The sequence below is a fragment of the Xenopus laevis genome, chromosome 4L (assembly GCF_017654675.1).
Source record: "Xenopus laevis strain J_2021 chromosome 4L, Xenopus_laevis_v10.1, whole genome shotgun sequence".
NCBI lineage: Eukaryota > Metazoa > Chordata > Amphibia > Anura > Pipidae > Xenopus > Xenopus laevis.
In genome coordinates, this window is record NC_054377.1 from 51,069,107 (window position 1) to 51,086,317 (window position 17,211).

At 39.0% G+C, this 17,211-nt stretch overlaps 1 protein-coding gene across 1 annotated transcript in view; it reads left to right on the plus strand.

Moving 5' to 3' along the window:
- Positions 1-17,211, plus strand: part of LOC108704825 (CKLF-like MARVEL transmembrane domain-containing protein 4) — a 34,706-nt gene that overhangs the window by 11,769 nt on the left and 5,726 nt on the right. Inside the window, exon 2 of the mRNA XM_018241509.2 lies at positions 4,831-5,007. Coding sequence (XP_018096998.1) covers positions 4,831-5,007 — 177 coding nt within the window. The remainder of the gene's footprint in view (positions 1-4,830; positions 5,008-17,211) is intronic.

The window sequence follows — 17,211 nt, forward strand, 5'->3', positions numbered from 1 at the left end:
TCTTCTTATCTTTTTACTCAGGCCCTCTCCTATTCATACTCTGGTCTTTTATGTAAATCAATGCATGGTTGCTAGCATCATTTTGACCCTCAAATGGCATACCTCAAATTGCAGACTGTAAAAAGCTAAATAACTCTAAAACCACAAATACTAAAAAATGAAAACCAACTATAAATTGTCTCAGAATATCACAGGTATAGGATCCGTTATCTGGAAACCCGTTATCCAGAAACCGCCGAATTACAGAAAGGCAGTCTCCCATGACTCCATTTTATCCAAATAATCAAACATTATTTCCTTTTTCTATGTAATAATAAAACAGTATGCAGGAGAAACACGGGTTGTGAATGAAATGAACGGAGCTCACCCTTCTTTGTGGCGTCTCGGCCGCAGCTCTCGCGATACTCCGGCAACTCCAAGCCGGCATTTACAAGACAGAATCTGTGTATCGCTGTTCAGCGCTGGCCCGTCCACATGCGGGCCAGCGCTGGTGCGAACTAACGCGTTTCGTGCCCTCTCTATTGGCACTTCATCAGAGTGATGAAGTGCCAATAGAGAGGGCACGAAACGCGTTAGTTCGCACCACTTACCCACTGCCTGTTACCACTTATTCAAGTTGAATAAAGCCGTTTTTCTAAGAATAAGTGTGGCGAATAATAAAACAGTGTCTTGTACTTGATCCAAACTAAGATATAATTAATCCTTATTGGAAGCAAAATCAGCCTATTGGGTTTATTTAATGTTTACATGATTTTCTAGTAGATTTAAGGATTGAAGATCCAAATTACGGAAATATCCATTATCCAGAAAACCCCAGGTCCTGAGCTTTCTGGATAACAGGTCCCATACCTTAAAGTTAACCTGAAGGTCTTGCTTAAAGAAAAAAAGCAGTGGTCTGGGTTTATTCTCCTATACAGCCAATAAAGAGTAGATAAAAAACAAATTCATATGATTATCCTTTTACACATCAACTAATACATAGTTGAGGACCATTGATCATGACTTTACAGGTGGAACAAATCTCAGAATTTTCCACGTGAGTGGTTAAACTGTAATGGGATTGATGCTTTTTATTATATCTTATGGAGTTCTAATTGCATAGGACAGATTTTACCCCACGCCTTCTCCACTGCACTTCTTGTGGTTTTTAGTATCAGATGCTGTCAGGATTTTTGTGTATTAATCTGTACTATGGTTTGTCTGGTCAAAGCAGAGTTAACATTGCCTTTTGGGCTTTGGGAGAGGCACAAACAGACGGGTTGTTTAACACCTCCTGCTCCCTCCATTGTGGGCTTCGGGTTATTATCAGCATGGAAAAGCATCCTAGAATTATATCAGAAATGTATCATTTGTACGCCTGCTAACCCTTGAGTTGCTGCATACAAATTCTTCTTATACTGGTAGTAATATGGTTAAATGTTAAGTGATTTAGCAGTCCTTCAGACAGACAAAGGGTTATGCAAGTAAGTCTGTGCTCTGGTTTATATATAGACTTACTGGAGCATAGCAATGTATCTGAGCATCCAAATGTAATATTTTTTTAGGAAAACACAGGGGCTTGATTCCTTGGTAAACTAGCCTGCACATTATTTTTTCAGTGACTGGTACTTTGAGGGGCAGAGGGGAAAAAAGATTTCCTTTTCAATCGTTAGTGGGAAAATTTAGATTTTTACCTTATTTATGAGGTTATTTTTCTAGCGTTTCTCCTGTGTGCATGAACTTCCCATTGACTATACCTAAAAAAAATGTTATGGGTATAGATCCCTTTTTCAGAAACCTGAGATCCAGAAAGCTCTCAATTACAAGAATGTCATCTCCCATAGTGTCATTTATTTTATATTATATTTAGAAAGTTTCATGTTTCAGCAAGATGAATCTTATATTAAATTTTTATCTCTCTAGTTTAGTCTCTAGACTAGGGCTGTTTTGTAGCACAGTGGGGCAATTCAGTACTGGGGAAGGAGGGTCACTGCAGGGCTCATAACTTGACTGCAAGGAAAACATTATACCAGCTATTTGTCAGTCTTCCTTTTCTTGTAGGTTAAGTCCTGGTGTATATACATGTTACCTATTATTGCAGCAGAATGCCCACAAGCAGTAGTGTATTCTAACATGCTAAAAGTGTAATATAAAACCCCTCCCTTTTCAGCATGAGCTCAGTGGACTATGATGGTGCTAAACATACTTTTTGCCTTTTATTTTTTATTAAGAAATATCTGATTTTTTTTCTTATTTCTAACATAAAACAGGAAACCACTTTCCAACTTTTTATTTTGCCGAGTCACTGGTTGTAGAAGCTGGTCAAACAAATTACCAGTCCACAGATAAGCCCTCTGTATAATGGTCTGCTCCTTATTACAAAGGCTGCAGTTTAGGAAAGGAAGGGGTCTGTTTACACAGAGTTCATTATCTTGAATGGTGTCAGGATTTTTGGTTGGAGATTCTTACTTTTATTTCTAAAATCTTACTCTGTTGTCTCAAAGACCACCAGGTGTAAGCATCCTCATATATAATATAGTAAATATAGTATAATATTTAGTACAGGTATAATATAGTAAATTAATGATACGCTAAGCGATCGATAATCAAGCAGCCAATTGATTACAACACAAGTAGCCCTCTTTAAAATATATAGGGCAGAAGGTGGTACAGGTATGGGACTTATTATCCAGAATGTTCGGGGACCTAGGGTTTCCAAACAAGCAACTTTCTGTAATTTGGATCTTCATACTTAAAGGCTTCTAAAAATTGCTTAAACATTAAATAAACTCAACAGGATTGTTTTGCCTCCAATAAGAATTCATTATATCTTAGTTGGGATCAAGTACAAGGTACTGTTTTATTATTACAGAGGAAAAAGGAAATCATTTTGAAAAATTGAATTATGTAGCTAAAATGGAGTCTATGGGAGATGGCCTTCCTCTAATTGGAGCTCTCTGTATAACCAGATTATCTCTATTCCCCTCAAAAGTTAACCTTGGAACAGTGACTTTGAAGAGAAGAGTTGTTTGCACCAAGAACTGCCCCATTGTCAAAATGTAATATTGTGTGCTTCCAATCTCTCTCATCCCATCTCTCATTCTACCAATATACAAACTGACCTCATCTTTTAATGAGAAATTTGAATCTTAAAACAGCATAGGCTTTTACTAGGGATTACAATCTTGAATAGGAAAGGCTTCCCTCATCACACCTCTTGGTCTAGGTACCCATCTAGGTCACTTCCCATCAACGTGTTAGAAGAGTTTATTTCATTGTGACTAACTTGTCAACTTTTCCCAAAGTAACATGACCTTAAATATGGATTATTCATATGTTGAATGTTGAAAATAGTGTTACCAGATAATCATACTGTTTTTCAATGTCTTAAGTCAGCTACTTACTGCATTATGTCTTTTGTAGGAGTATATCTTACATTTGGCAGCTCTGCCTAGCAGTCCTTTTGGGCAGACCCAACGTTTTTGTGGCGGCAGCAAAACCCAAAATACATATTCATAGTGGCAGAGAAAAACGGCAAACCGTTCCAAGAACCATATTGATTTCACTCACTTTTGCACTTTTGCATATGAGTATGTGGACAGTAACTTTTTAAGACCACTCAATACTTATTTTCTAAATACTTCATGACTGATTGACAGACAGCCCAAACTAAATTTCTCACAAATCTTAAAGCCCTTTCTTACAGTCTAGGGAAGGCGACAAGATCCAGGGAAGTCACAGTGCATTCAAATTTAGTATTTTTATTGTGCCATATTATTTCTTCTAATTCATGTGTAGGCCATAGTAAACTTAAGTTACTTTGTCATATAAGGAAAATGTTCCCTGCTGTAATTACAGATGAGGAATATAAATCATGGTCTAGAGTCCTGCATCAGGTCAAGTTCCCGCGGGATACCTGCAAATGGGTCGGGCCTCGGACGAAATCTACTTGATGTCCCCACCATGCGGGTAACCCACGGGTACCTGACCCGCTGCAATGGGGTGGCCATTTAGGGAACAGTAAGGTAAAATCTCCATTTTGCAATGTAAAAACGATAGCCCTGTGACATCACTTCCGGCTTAAATGATGTCACTTCCGAGTGATGCAATGCTTAATGTGGGATCGGGTCAAGTAGGCTTCCTTTGGTTTCAGAAAGCGAGTAAGTGGGTGTGGGTCGAGCCTAGAGTAAGCGGGTACGGTTTGGGCATGGGTCTGAAAAACAGACCCATGCAGGACTCTTTCATGTTCCTCTTTTTTGCTAAATTTGCTCATCTATTCTTTTGAAAATACCTAAAATGTATTATCACCTTTATTGATACTTAATTTTGCCAGCATAATAAATAGCACATTATATAGAATGTTCACTGGCATTTAATCTGCCCGGATTAGTTTACAGTGTAATTACCCTAAAAGTCACACTCTAGGGTCATTTATATTAGGAAAGAATAAAAGCAATGTTATATACTGTGTATACACACTCCATCTTGCTGCTTTCTCCCAGGTATCATCTGTGTTTAATGAAGCTGGGCACATGCATAGTACAGTATTCCAGACTACAAAAGTCACTGGGTAAGAAACTGCATGGTTGCAGCTGCAGCTACAGTAATACACCCAGGGACCTTATGTTTATTTATAGAAGAAAAATGCCAAACTGGTTTAGGTAGTTAACCATTAGTCATTGGCAGTTGCCTAACAAATTGACCCTCACAATATTTGAATTGAAAACCAGAAGCCAAAGCTGCAAGGTAGCAATAGTAACCACTATTTTTTTTTTGTATTTTAATTGGACATAGTTTAAGTTGCTTTTCTGCAGTGGGTCTCGTATAACATGTTCTCAATTTACTTTGCAGGTCTTGTCCCTCTTTGCATTCATCAGCATTGAGACCATCATGGAGTGTTCGCCTTGTGAGGGCCTCTACTTCTTTGAGTTTGTCAGCTGCAGTGCATTTGTGGTCACCGGGGTTCTTCTACTCCTGTTCAGCCTTAATCTGCACACCCGGATCCCTCACATCAACTGGACCATGACTGTGAGTCCCAAATTTGCTTGTGTCAGGTGACCATGATGATGTCCTCAAGGCATGATGAAGGGGTCATTTCAAATATATATATATATATATATATATATATATATATATATATATATATATATATATATATATATATATATATATATATTTACAGTATGTTCACCTTAAACTTTATAAGAAAAAGTCAAAAACTCAAATAGCCTGTTGTTGACAGAATTGGTTTTCTATAATTTATTTTATTTATTATTTTTAATTAGGGATGCACCGAATCCACTATTTTGGATTCGGCCGAACCCCCAAATGGTGAAGGATTCGGCCGAATACCGAACCGAATCCGAACCCTAATTTGCATATGTAAATTAGGGGTGGGAAGGGGAAAACATTTTTTACTTCCTTGTTTTGTGACAAAAAGTCACGCGATTTCCCTCCCCGCCCCTAATTTGCATATGTAAATTAGGGTTCGGATTCGGTTCGGCCAGGCAGAAGGATTCGGCCGAATCCGAATCTTGCTGAAAAAGGCCGAATCCTGGCCGAATCCCGAACCGAATCCTGGATTTGGTGCATCCCTATTTTTAATTATATATGTATATATGTACAGTATATATGTATATGTGACTACACAATCTCAGAATTTGGTGGTAGTGTGGGAAATGTAATGGGACCCATTTCTCCTGTTTTGTGCTTTTCCCAGCACCCATTAAATGGGATTTGTTATTTGTGGCACAGGAACCATGGGACAATTTCTCTTTCCCCATTTTGGTATATTTGACACAGCAGGAAGAGGGTGAATTGACAGGTTTATTAGTAAGGTTTTTTTTAAGTATGTCTTTAAAGGGAGACTGTAGAGAAGGGCTTTGCCCTCGCCAATGCCAGGGGGATGATGTGAGCAGAGGGGAAGGGAGTCAGCATCTCTTCCAGCAGTCTAGATGCACCTCACTAAGCACTGTACCTCCTTGGAAAAAACTAAAACAAAGAGCAATGGTTCCAGTAATTTTTTGCAAGGTGTTACTGCTACCACCATTTTTTTAAAAAAATGCTTGTATCAAACCTCTCAATAACATATCTGCTTAAGATGAATGTCTTAAGTGCTGTTGTCATTTTTTAGGCATCATGACCACCTCCTTTAAACCTGGACTTCTAGCATATTGTGGATACCAGACTCCTATCCCCAGTGCACTTGACTGTTAAAAGTACAAGGAGAAGAAGTGCAGATGCTCTGCCTAGATAGATGTCAAGGAAACCTGCACTTGCTCCCATTCCATGGCAAATTAATTTAATGACAAATTAATACAGGTATAGGAATTATGGAATGGCCGTCTCCCATAGATTCCATTTTAATCAACTAATTCACCTTTTTTTAAGTTATTTTCTTTTTTGTTGCAATAATAAAACAGAACCGTGTACTTGAACCAAACCAAGATAGAATTAGTTCTTATTGATTGGAGCCAACCCAATCCTGTTGGGTTTCATCAATGTTTAAATAATTTTTTTAATAGACTTAAGGCAGTGATCCCCAACCAGTAGCTCGTGAGCAACATGTTGCTCTCCAGCCCCTTGGATGTTGCTCCCAGTGGCCTCAAAGCAGGTGATTATTTTTGAATTCCTGACTTGGAGGCAAGTTTTAATTGCATAAAAACCAGTTGTACTGCCAAACAGATTCTCAATGTAGGTTGACAATCCACATAGGGGCTACCAAATGGCCAATCACAGCCCTTATTTGGCACCCCAAGAACATTTCTCATGCTTGTGTTGCTCCCCAACTCCTTTTACTTCTGAATTTTGCTCACGGGTTCAAAAGGTTGGGGATCCCTGACTTAAGGTATAGAAATACAAAGTACCGGAAAACCCAAGGTCCCAAGTATTCTGAATAAGAGGCCCTATACCTGTAGTAAGAAATATGAACTGTAGCAGGTGTGAGAAGCTTTGTTCTGAATCAGTGCTATGTAAGAGGAAGGAAGGTTTAATTCATATTTAGACAACCCATGTGACCCAACACTAATTAATCCAAAGCTGGCAAGTTTAATGCGCCCATGTGCCTTCAGTATGGAACACTGTGCTTGCTCAACTCCAAAAGCTTCAGGAGAAAAATACAGCAAGAAAAAAAACGTCTGTTAGTTTTCAAGTGGCCTTTACTATGGGCATTGCTTTCTTTGCACAGTTCCTGGCCTTTAAACTAAAATCAGAATATTACAGGTATCAACCCAGTTAATAGGCGTACGATATGTGCATGGGTCTTATGATAATGTAGAATCCACAGCAAGTACAGAGTGCTCAACTAGGAGGGAAAAAACTTTTTGCAGATACCAGGTGGTAACTGCCTCTCCCAAGCATACATACAGTCTATTACAAGAAATCAGCAGCACATTGGATTTAGAAACCAAAAAGTGCTAAAAAGTGATTTATATATTTAATTATTCATACCTCCCGACTTTGACAGCTCAACCTGCAGTCCCGGATTGTTGCTGAAATGTCAGACTTTCTCTTTGATCTCCTGCACTAAACAGCCCGAAAAAGATCCAAAGTTCTAACTTAATTGTTTTTTGGCAGAAAGCCCAGCACAGCCAACAGGTGCACTTAGATACTTTTGTAACAATTTACGATAAGCAAATAAGTAACTGTAACAATTTAAGATAAGCAGGTCTGACGCAGCAAGTCACCTTCATTAGCAAAACTGTATTAACACATATCAAACACAGAAATGTGTTCAAACTTTCATAACCTGCCAAAATGAACAGGGTAATTAGGGGGTGTGGCCACAAAAATGGGCATGGTCAAAAATGTTGCTGCGCTCCACGTGTCAAATCTTCTTGTCCCTCTTTCTATTTCAAAACTGTTGGGAGGTATACTTATGATAATGTAGAAGTAACATCTTACTGTACCTTCTTAGGAGTCCCCAATTAGTTGGCTTTTAACACCTCTTATAAATGTTTGCCAGAACCCTGCACCGGTGAACTCTGAACAAGCTGATACATATACAGTGGCTAAAAAGGGGGCAAAGCCATAACCTTTTAATATGTCTCTAGTTCATTGGTGCTAGTATTGTTGACAGTGCCTTTGATTTACTGTATTAGCGTAAAAGTTGTAGGAACAGAACTTTACCTATGCCCAATTTGAACACCCGTACTTCGTAACAATAGCTGCCATTCAAGTAAAATATTTCCTAGCAGGGTAATAATCTGCTGTGGCATCCATTCGCAGTTACGCTTTTGCTGTGTTTCTTCTTTGGCAATTGAAGAGTTAAGAGAGAAAAGCCTAAAATAGGCGCAGAAAATCTGCTGACTTGATTCCCCCATTGTCAGCTGAAACTGAAGTGCCCAGTGCCTGTGATGTGGGCTTTATTTTGCTGTTTTTGCTGGAATGAGAGTTTAATATTGCCTTTGTTGCCTGCAGATAGACATGTGATTGAAACCATGTGCCTGCAGCCCCTCTAGGAACACACACAGAGGTGCACACCAAGCCCCATTTGTACTGCCGCTTTCACATTCTCCTTTCCACAGCAGAGGAACGGGGAAAAACCAACTGTGTAAAACTTTCCATGTCACCTTCATGAAACAAACAACACTAGACAGAAAGTTGTTTACATTTTTTATTTTCTTTATCTTGTACATTTGTATTGAAAAAGCAAATAAAGAGATGTCCATATTCAGGTACATACATTTTCGCTTGCAAGACTGGTCAAACAATAAAGTACATAAGTATTAGCATATAAGAAGAGAGATGTTTTTAACTGCTTGCTTGCTAGATTGCCACATCTACAGAGCTAGCTCTCAATGATCTGACTGCCAGAAGTGCCCATCTCAGGTTTTCGGGTTGCTCTTTGAGCAGTGGCTTAACTCCAGCTAACCAGACCTAGGGTTGCCACCTTTTCTGGTAAAAAATACCGACCGTGCTATATATTTATCCTTTTTCCCTATTAATAACATTGGGATCAGCAATCATTTTTACTGGCCAGGCCGGTAAAAAACGGTCAGGTGGCAACCCTAACCAGTCCCCCCTTGCAAAAAATCCCCCTGTCGTAAGCCCACATTCTGCCCACCAATGTCTTGCAGTGTGCAGGGAAATACACAGGCCCCCCCTCCTGCAACCGTGGGGTTGGCAGTATTATAGTTGCACCACTGTCTTTGAGCACAGCAAGATAAAGGCCACAAGAAAATCATCATGGGGCCCAATAATATTTCAAACCTCCCAACATACCTCCTTAAACAATAAAGGCCTTTTTAAAAATTTGATTCTTTCCATTAAAGCAGTTTTTTCATACAACTGTTTTTGTCTCTTCAAATAAGACCTTTTTACCCATAAAGTGGATCACCGTACCAGAGGCCACCCCTTTAGACTAGAAGAAAAGAACTTTCATTTGAAGCAACGTAGAGGGTTCTTCACAGTCAGGACAGTGAGGTTGTGGAATGCACTGCCGGGTGATGTTGTGATGGCTGATTCAGTTAATGCCTTTAAGAATGGCTTGGATGATTTTTTGGACAGACATAATATTAAAGGCTATTGTGATACTAAACTCTATAGTTAATATAGGTATGGGTATATAGAATTTTAATTAAAAGTAGGGAGGGGTGTGTGTAGGGATGCTGGGTTTTCATTTGAAGGGGTTGAACTTGATGGACTTTGTCTTTTTTCAACCCAATTTAACTATGTAACTATGTAACAAGAATCCTCCACGGTACTTAAAGGGCATCTGAACCCCAAAAAATAAATTGATGTAAACTTGCACGGAGTGGTCTTCTAAACATGTCTGGAATTGACATTAAGTTTACATCAATATATTTTTTGGGTTTTAATCTCATTCAACATACATAAGGGCTCGTCTGATCCCGAGAGTATAGAGTATGTTGCCCTAGAGGCTCATTTATCAACACTGGGCAAATTTGCCCATGGGCAGTTACTTATTGCAACCAATCAGTTACTAGCTTTTTGAAGCCAGCTGCAAGTAGGACAATGAATGCAGCAATCTGATTGGTCGCCATGGGTTGCTGCCCATGGGCTAATTTGCCCAGTGTTGATAAATGACCCTCTGTGATTACAAAACAAAATGTAGCACATATACACAAGCATACCTTATATGAGATTGGCTTGTGTATGCATTGGAGGTTGTGTGAAGGGTTGAAGGAAAGTGGTGGACAAGGAGCTGGTAGGTGGCATTATTTCTTTGCAAAATGTTCTCATAAAACCTCCTTAGGAGGGACAGTATTTGTCCAATCACTAGTACAAATGACATTACTACCCACATTTCTTCAAGAATCAAGAGAGTCAAGAGTGGATTTATTGTTATTTCATCCATAGTGAGGGCCCTAATGCTTCGGTACCTTTTTCCAGATGGCAGGAGTATGAACAGTGAGTGTGAGGGATGTGTTGCATTTAGTGGTACTTCCATGAATTGATGATTAAAGGAAAAAACTATTTAAGTTATGTATAAGTGCATAAATACATAAATACAGAAATACCTAAAGTCAATATATGTTTTTTTTTACACAGACATACAGGATTCCCTGAATAAGAGAAAACCATAATAGTCTGTTTATGAATGACAGGAACCATTTTCAAACCCACTTTAGGATGGCAGTCATTTAGACCCTCCCTCAATGTATAACACACAATGATCAGATGCAGTTGAAGTGCAGATTTTCATCTTTAATTCAGTGGGTTGAACAAAAAGGTTGCATAAAAATGTGAGGAAATAAAGGCTTTTTAACACAATCACTACATTTCAGGGGCTCAAAAATAATTGGACACTGACTCAAAGGCTATTTCATGGGCAGGTGTGGGCAAAATCTTTGTTATGTCAATATCAATGAAGCAGATAAAAGCCCTGGAGTTGATTTGAGGGGAGGTGCTTGTGGAAGATTTTGCTTTAAACAAACAAGATGCGGTCAAAGGAGCTCTCCATTCAAGTGAAAGAATCCATCCTTAAACTGCGAAAACTCAGAGAAATTGCTACAATATTAGGAGTGTCAAAATCTACAGTTTGGTACATCTGAAGAAAGAAAGAAAGCACTGGTGATTTTGAACTCAGCAATGCAAAAACACCTGGACGTCCACGGAAGACAACAGTGGTGGATGATCGCAGAATCATTTCCATGGTGAAGAGAAACCCCTTCACAACAGCCAAACAAGTGAACAACACTCTCCAGGAGGTAGGTGTATCGATATCCAAGTCTACCATAAAGAGAAGATTGCATGAAAGTAAATACAGAGGGTGTACTGCATAAGCCTCAAGAATTGAAAGGCTAGATTGGACTTTGCTAAAAAAAAAAAAAAAAATCTCAAAAAGCCAGCACAGTTCAGGAAAAACATTTTTTGGACAGATGAAACCAAGATCAACCTCTACCAGAATTACGGCAAGAAAAACATATGGAGAAGGCATGGAACAGCTCATGATCCAAAGCATACCACATCATCTATAAAACATGGCAGAGGCAGTGCGATGGCTTGGGCGTGCATGGCTGCCAATGGCACTGGGACATTATTCTTTATCGATGATGTAACACAGGAGAGAAGCAGCCAAATTAATTCTGAGGTGTTGAGACACACTGTCTGCTCAAATCCAGCTAAATGCAGTGAAATTGATTGGGAGACGTTTCATAATACAGATGGACAATGACCCAAAACATACAGCCAAAGCAACCCAAGAGTTTATTAAAGTAAAGAAGTGGAATATTCTTGAATGGCCAAGTCAGTCACCTGATCTGAACCCAATTGAGCAGCATTTCACTTGTTGAAAACTTCAGACAGAGAGGCCAACAAACAAGTGGAAACTGAAAGCTGCTGCAGTAAAGGCCTGGCAGAGCATTAAAAAGGAGGAAACCCAGAATCTGGTGATGTCCATGAGTTCAAGACTTCAGGCTATCATTGCCAGCAAAGGGTTTTCAACCAAGTATTAGAAATGAACATTTTATTCTCACTTTTTTAATTTGTCCAATTACTTGTGATTGTGTTAAAAAAAGGTTTTAGTTCCTCACATTTTTATAAAATCTTTTTGTTCAACCCACGGAATTAAAGCTGAAAGTCTGCATTTCAACTGCATCTAAGTTGTTTTATTTAAAATTCATTGTGGTAATGTACAGAACCAAAATTAGAAAAAAGTTGTCTCTGTCCAAATATTTATGGGAGTAACTGTAGATGTTTATTGTATAGCACAGCAGAATGTAATGGCGTTTAACCCTTTAAGTGCCAGCAGAATTTCACATTTTGGTTACGCGAAATGCCAGCCGTTTTTGAAACATTTTGTGCTCTCTCACTTTAGGGGCATTTTCTGAGGGGAAACCTATAGTTTACCTAGGAAAACTATACATTGTTTTTTTCGGTAGAAACTGAGCTTTCTAAATCTGCCTGAGTTTTCATGTATTTCCACCTGTGCAAAAAAATTTATAGTGCTAAATACCAAAAAAAAATGAAAAATTACCATTTTTCATCGTATATCAATTTATACCAGAAAAATATTTCATTTTAGGGATGAAAATCCAACTGATTTGGAAAGCCTTATGTCTCTCGAACGTGCCAATACCAGATATGTATAGTTTTAGGGAGATTTAGGATTTCTGTACAGCAAAAACTCCCGGCAGTATATTACCGAATTTTGAAAGCACTAAGGCAGAAAACGGCATGCTTTAGATTCCAAGGCAAAAAATCCTGAAACCGTAGGTTTACCCCAGAAAACCATACATTTTTGAAAAGTACACATTCTGCCGATTACAAAATGGGTAACTATGTCTCTCTACTCCCAACTACCAAACATAAAAGCTTGTCTGAAAATAGCGGTTTTTCAAAAAAAAATTCAAAATTCTGAAAAATCATTTCAAAGGTTTTATTTTGCTGCTCCGCATATCCCAAACTATATTAGGTACCAAGAAAAGCACCTGAAATATGATTGCCAGGGGTCCACTGAACAGTTTGATACCCATTATGCATAGGTTTACCAAAGTATCTGGCATTTAGAGACACCAATATGAAGTTAGCACATCCAAATTGATCAGGACTTTACTTCAGCTACTGAGAAATCAACACATTGACTGCATTTTTTGTGGGGTAAAAACACAGAAATATATGTTTACCCCCCAAACCCATATATTTTTGGAAAGTACACATTCTACTGAATCTAAAATGGGTACCCATGCCTTTCTGCTCCAAACTACTAAGTCGCAAGGCTTTCCCAAAATTGTCGGTTTTGGTGAAATATCTGAAAATTGCCTCAAACCTTCAACTTCCCAGCACCATATCGCCCATGTATCATTACGTACTAAGAAAAAGCACCCTAAATATGATTGCCAGGGTTCCTCTGAACATTTTGGTGGCCATTTTTCATAGGTTTACCAAAGTATCTGGCATTTAGAGGCCCCAAAATGAAGTTAACGCATACAAACAGTCCCGTGGGTAACTTCAGCTAATGAAAGATCAACACATTGACTGCATTTTTGTGAGGTAAAAACACAGAAATATATGTTTACCCCCCAAAACCCATATATTTTTGGAAAGTACACATTCTACCGAATCTAAAATGGGTACCCATGCCTTTCTGCTCCAAACTACTGAGTCGCAAGGCTTTCCCAAAATTGTCGGTTTTGGTGAAATATCTGAAAATTGCCTCAAAGCTTCAACTTCCCAGCACCATATCACCCATGTATCGTTACGCACCAAGAAAAAGCACCCTAAATATGATTGCCAGGGTTCCTCCAAACAATTTGGTGGCCATTGTTCATAGGTTTACCAAAGTATCTGGCATTTAGAGGCCTCAAAATGAAGTTAGCGCATACAAATAGACCTGTGGGTAACTTCATCTAATGAAAAATCAACACATTGACTGCATTTTTGTGGGGTAAAAACACAGAAATATATGTTTACCCCCCAAACCCATATATTTTTGGAAAGTACACATTCTACTGAATCTAAAATGGGTACCCATGCCTTTCTGCTCCAAACTACTGAGTCGCAAGGCTTTCCCAAAGTTGTCGGTTTTGCTGAAATATCTGAAAATTGCCTCAAAGCTTCAACTTCCCAGCACCATATCACCCATGTGTCATTACGTACTAAGAAAAAGCACCCTAAATATGATTGCCAGGGTTCCTCTGAACATTTTGGTGGCCATTTTTCATAAGTTTACCAAAGTATCTGGCATTTAGAGGCCTCAAAATGAAGTTAGCGCATACAAACAGTCCCGTGGGTAACTTCAGCTAATGAAAAATCAACACATTGACTGCATTTTCGTGGGGTAAAAACACAGAAATATATGTTTACCCCCCAAAACCCATATATTTTTGGAAAGTACACATTCTACAGAATCTAAAATGGGTACCCATGCCTTTCTGCTCCAAACTACTGAGTCGCAAGGCTTTGCCACAATTGTCGGTTATGGTGAAATATCTGAAAATTGCCTCAAAGCTTCAACTTCTCAGCACCATATCACCCATGTATCGTTATGCACCAAGAAAAAGCACCCTAAATATGATTGCCAGGGTTCCTCCGAACAGTTTGGTGGCCATTGTTCATAGGTTTACCAAAGTATCTGGCATTTAGAGGCCCCAAAATGAAGTTAGTGCATACAAATAGTCCTGTGGGTAACTTCAGCTAATGAAAGATCAACACATTGACTGCATTTTTGTGGGGTAAAAACACAGAAATATATGTTTACCCCCCAAACCCATACATTTTTGGAAAGTACACATTCTACAGAATCTAAAATGGGTACCCATGCCTTATTGCTCCAAACTACTGAGTCGCCAGGCTTTCCCAAAGTTGTCGGTTTTGGTGAAATATCTGAAAATTGCCTCAAAGCTTCAACTTCCCAGTACCATATCACCCATGTGTCATTACGTACTAAGAAAAAGCACCCTAAATATGATTGCCAGGGTTCCTCTGAACATTTTGGTGGCCATTGTTCATAAGTTTACCAAAGTATCTGGCATTTAGAGGCCCCAAAATGAAGTTAGCGCATACAAACAGTCCCGTGGGTAACTTCAGCTAATGAAAAATCAACACATTGACTGCATTTTTGTGGGGTAAAAACACAGAAATATATGTTTACCCCCCAAAACCCATATATTTTTGGAAAGTACACATTCTAAAGAATCTAAAATGGGTACCCCATGCCTTTCTGCTCCAAACTACTGAGTCGCAAGGCTTTCCCACAATTGTCGGTTTTGGTGAAATATCTGAAAATTGCCTCAAAGCTTCAACTTCTCAGCACCATATCACCCATGTATCGTTATGCACCAAGAAAAAGCACCCTAAATATGATTGCCAGGGTTCCTCCGAACAGTTTGGTGGCCATTGTTCATAGGTTTACCAAAGTATCTGGCATTTAGAGGCCCCAAAATGAAGTTAGCGCATACAAATAGTCCTGTGGGTAACTTCAGCTAATGAAAGATCAACACATTGACTGCATTTTTGTGGGGTAAAAACACAGAAATATATGTTTACCCCCCAAACCCATACATTTTTGGAAAGTACACATTCTACAGAATCTAAAATGGGTACCCATGCCTTATTGCTCCAAACTACCGAGTCGCAAGGCTTTCCCAAAGTTGCCGGTTTTGGTGAAATATCTGAAAATTGCCTCAAAGCTTCAACTTCCCAGCACCATATCACCCATGTGTCATTACGTACTAAGAAAAAGCACCCTAAATATGATTGCCAGGGTTCCTCTGAACATTTTGGTGGCCATTGTTCATAAGTTTACCAAAGTATCTGGCATTTAGAGGCCCCAAAATGAAGTTAGCGCATACAAACAGTCCCGTGGGTAACTTCAGCTAATGAAAAATCAACACATTGACTGCATTTTTGCGGGGTAAAAACACAGAAATATATGTTTACCCCCAAACCCATATATTTTTGGAAAGTACACATTCTACGGAATCTAAAATGGGTACCCATGCCTTTCTGCTCCAAACTACTGAGTCGCAAGGCTTTGCCAAATTTGGCGGTTTTGGTGAAATATCTGGAAATTGCCTCAAAGCTTCAACTTTCCAGCATCGTATTGTCCATGTATCATTACCAGCATAAAGCATCCTAAATATAAACATAGGGGTCTACTAAACAGTTTGATGCCCAATATGCATAGATATACCAAACTATGTGGCGCACAGAGACCCCCAAATGACAATATGTATAGACATTTTCACGGCTGACGCGCTGGCTGCTGCAATATAACCACTCGGTGTGTGTATTATGCGACATTAGACCACCTAACAGTACAGAGACCCCAGAAAACCATATATTTTCAGAAAGTACACATTCTGACGAATCCAATATGGGTAAATAAGTGTTTCTACTGCAAACTGCCAAACTGCAAAGCAATGCTGAACATAACGGTTTTTATCAAATTTCTGAAAATTGTCACAAAGCTTGAATTTTACCCCATTATATGCCCCACATTTCGTAACTTATCAGCATAAAACATCCTAAATATGAACGCCAGGGGTCTACTAAACACTTTGATGCCCAATATGCATAGATAAACCAAACTATGTGGCGCACAGAGACCCCCAAATGACAATAGTGTATATACATTTTCACGGCTGACGCGCGCTGGCTGCTGCAATATGAGCACCTGGTGTGTGTAATATGCGACATTAGACCCCCCTAACAGTACAGAGACCCCAGAAAACCATATATTTTCAGAAAGTACACATTCTGACGAATCCAATATGGGTAAATATGTGTTCCTACTGCAAACTGCCAAACTGCAAAGCAATGCTGAACGTAACGGTTTTTATCAAATTTCTGAAAATCGTCACAAAGCTTGAATTTTACCCCATTATATGCCCCACATTTCGTAACTTATCAGCATAAAACATCCTAAATATGAACGCCAGGGGTCTACTGAACACTTTGATGCCCAGTATGCATAGATATACCAAACTATGTGGCGCACAGAGACCCCCAAATGACAATAGTGTATATACATTTTCACGACTGACGCACTGGCAGCTGCAATATAAGCACCTGGTGTGTGTATTATGCAACATTAGACCCCCCTAACAGTACAGAGACCCCAGAAAACCATATATTTTCAGAAAGTACACATTCTGACGAATCCAATATGGGTAAATAAGTGTTTCTACTGCAAACTGCCAAACTGCAAAGCAATGCTGAACATAACGGTTTTTATCAAATTTCTGAAAATTGTCAGAAAGCTTGAATTTTACCTCATTATATGCCACACATTTCGTAACGTATCAGCATAAAACATCCTAAATATGA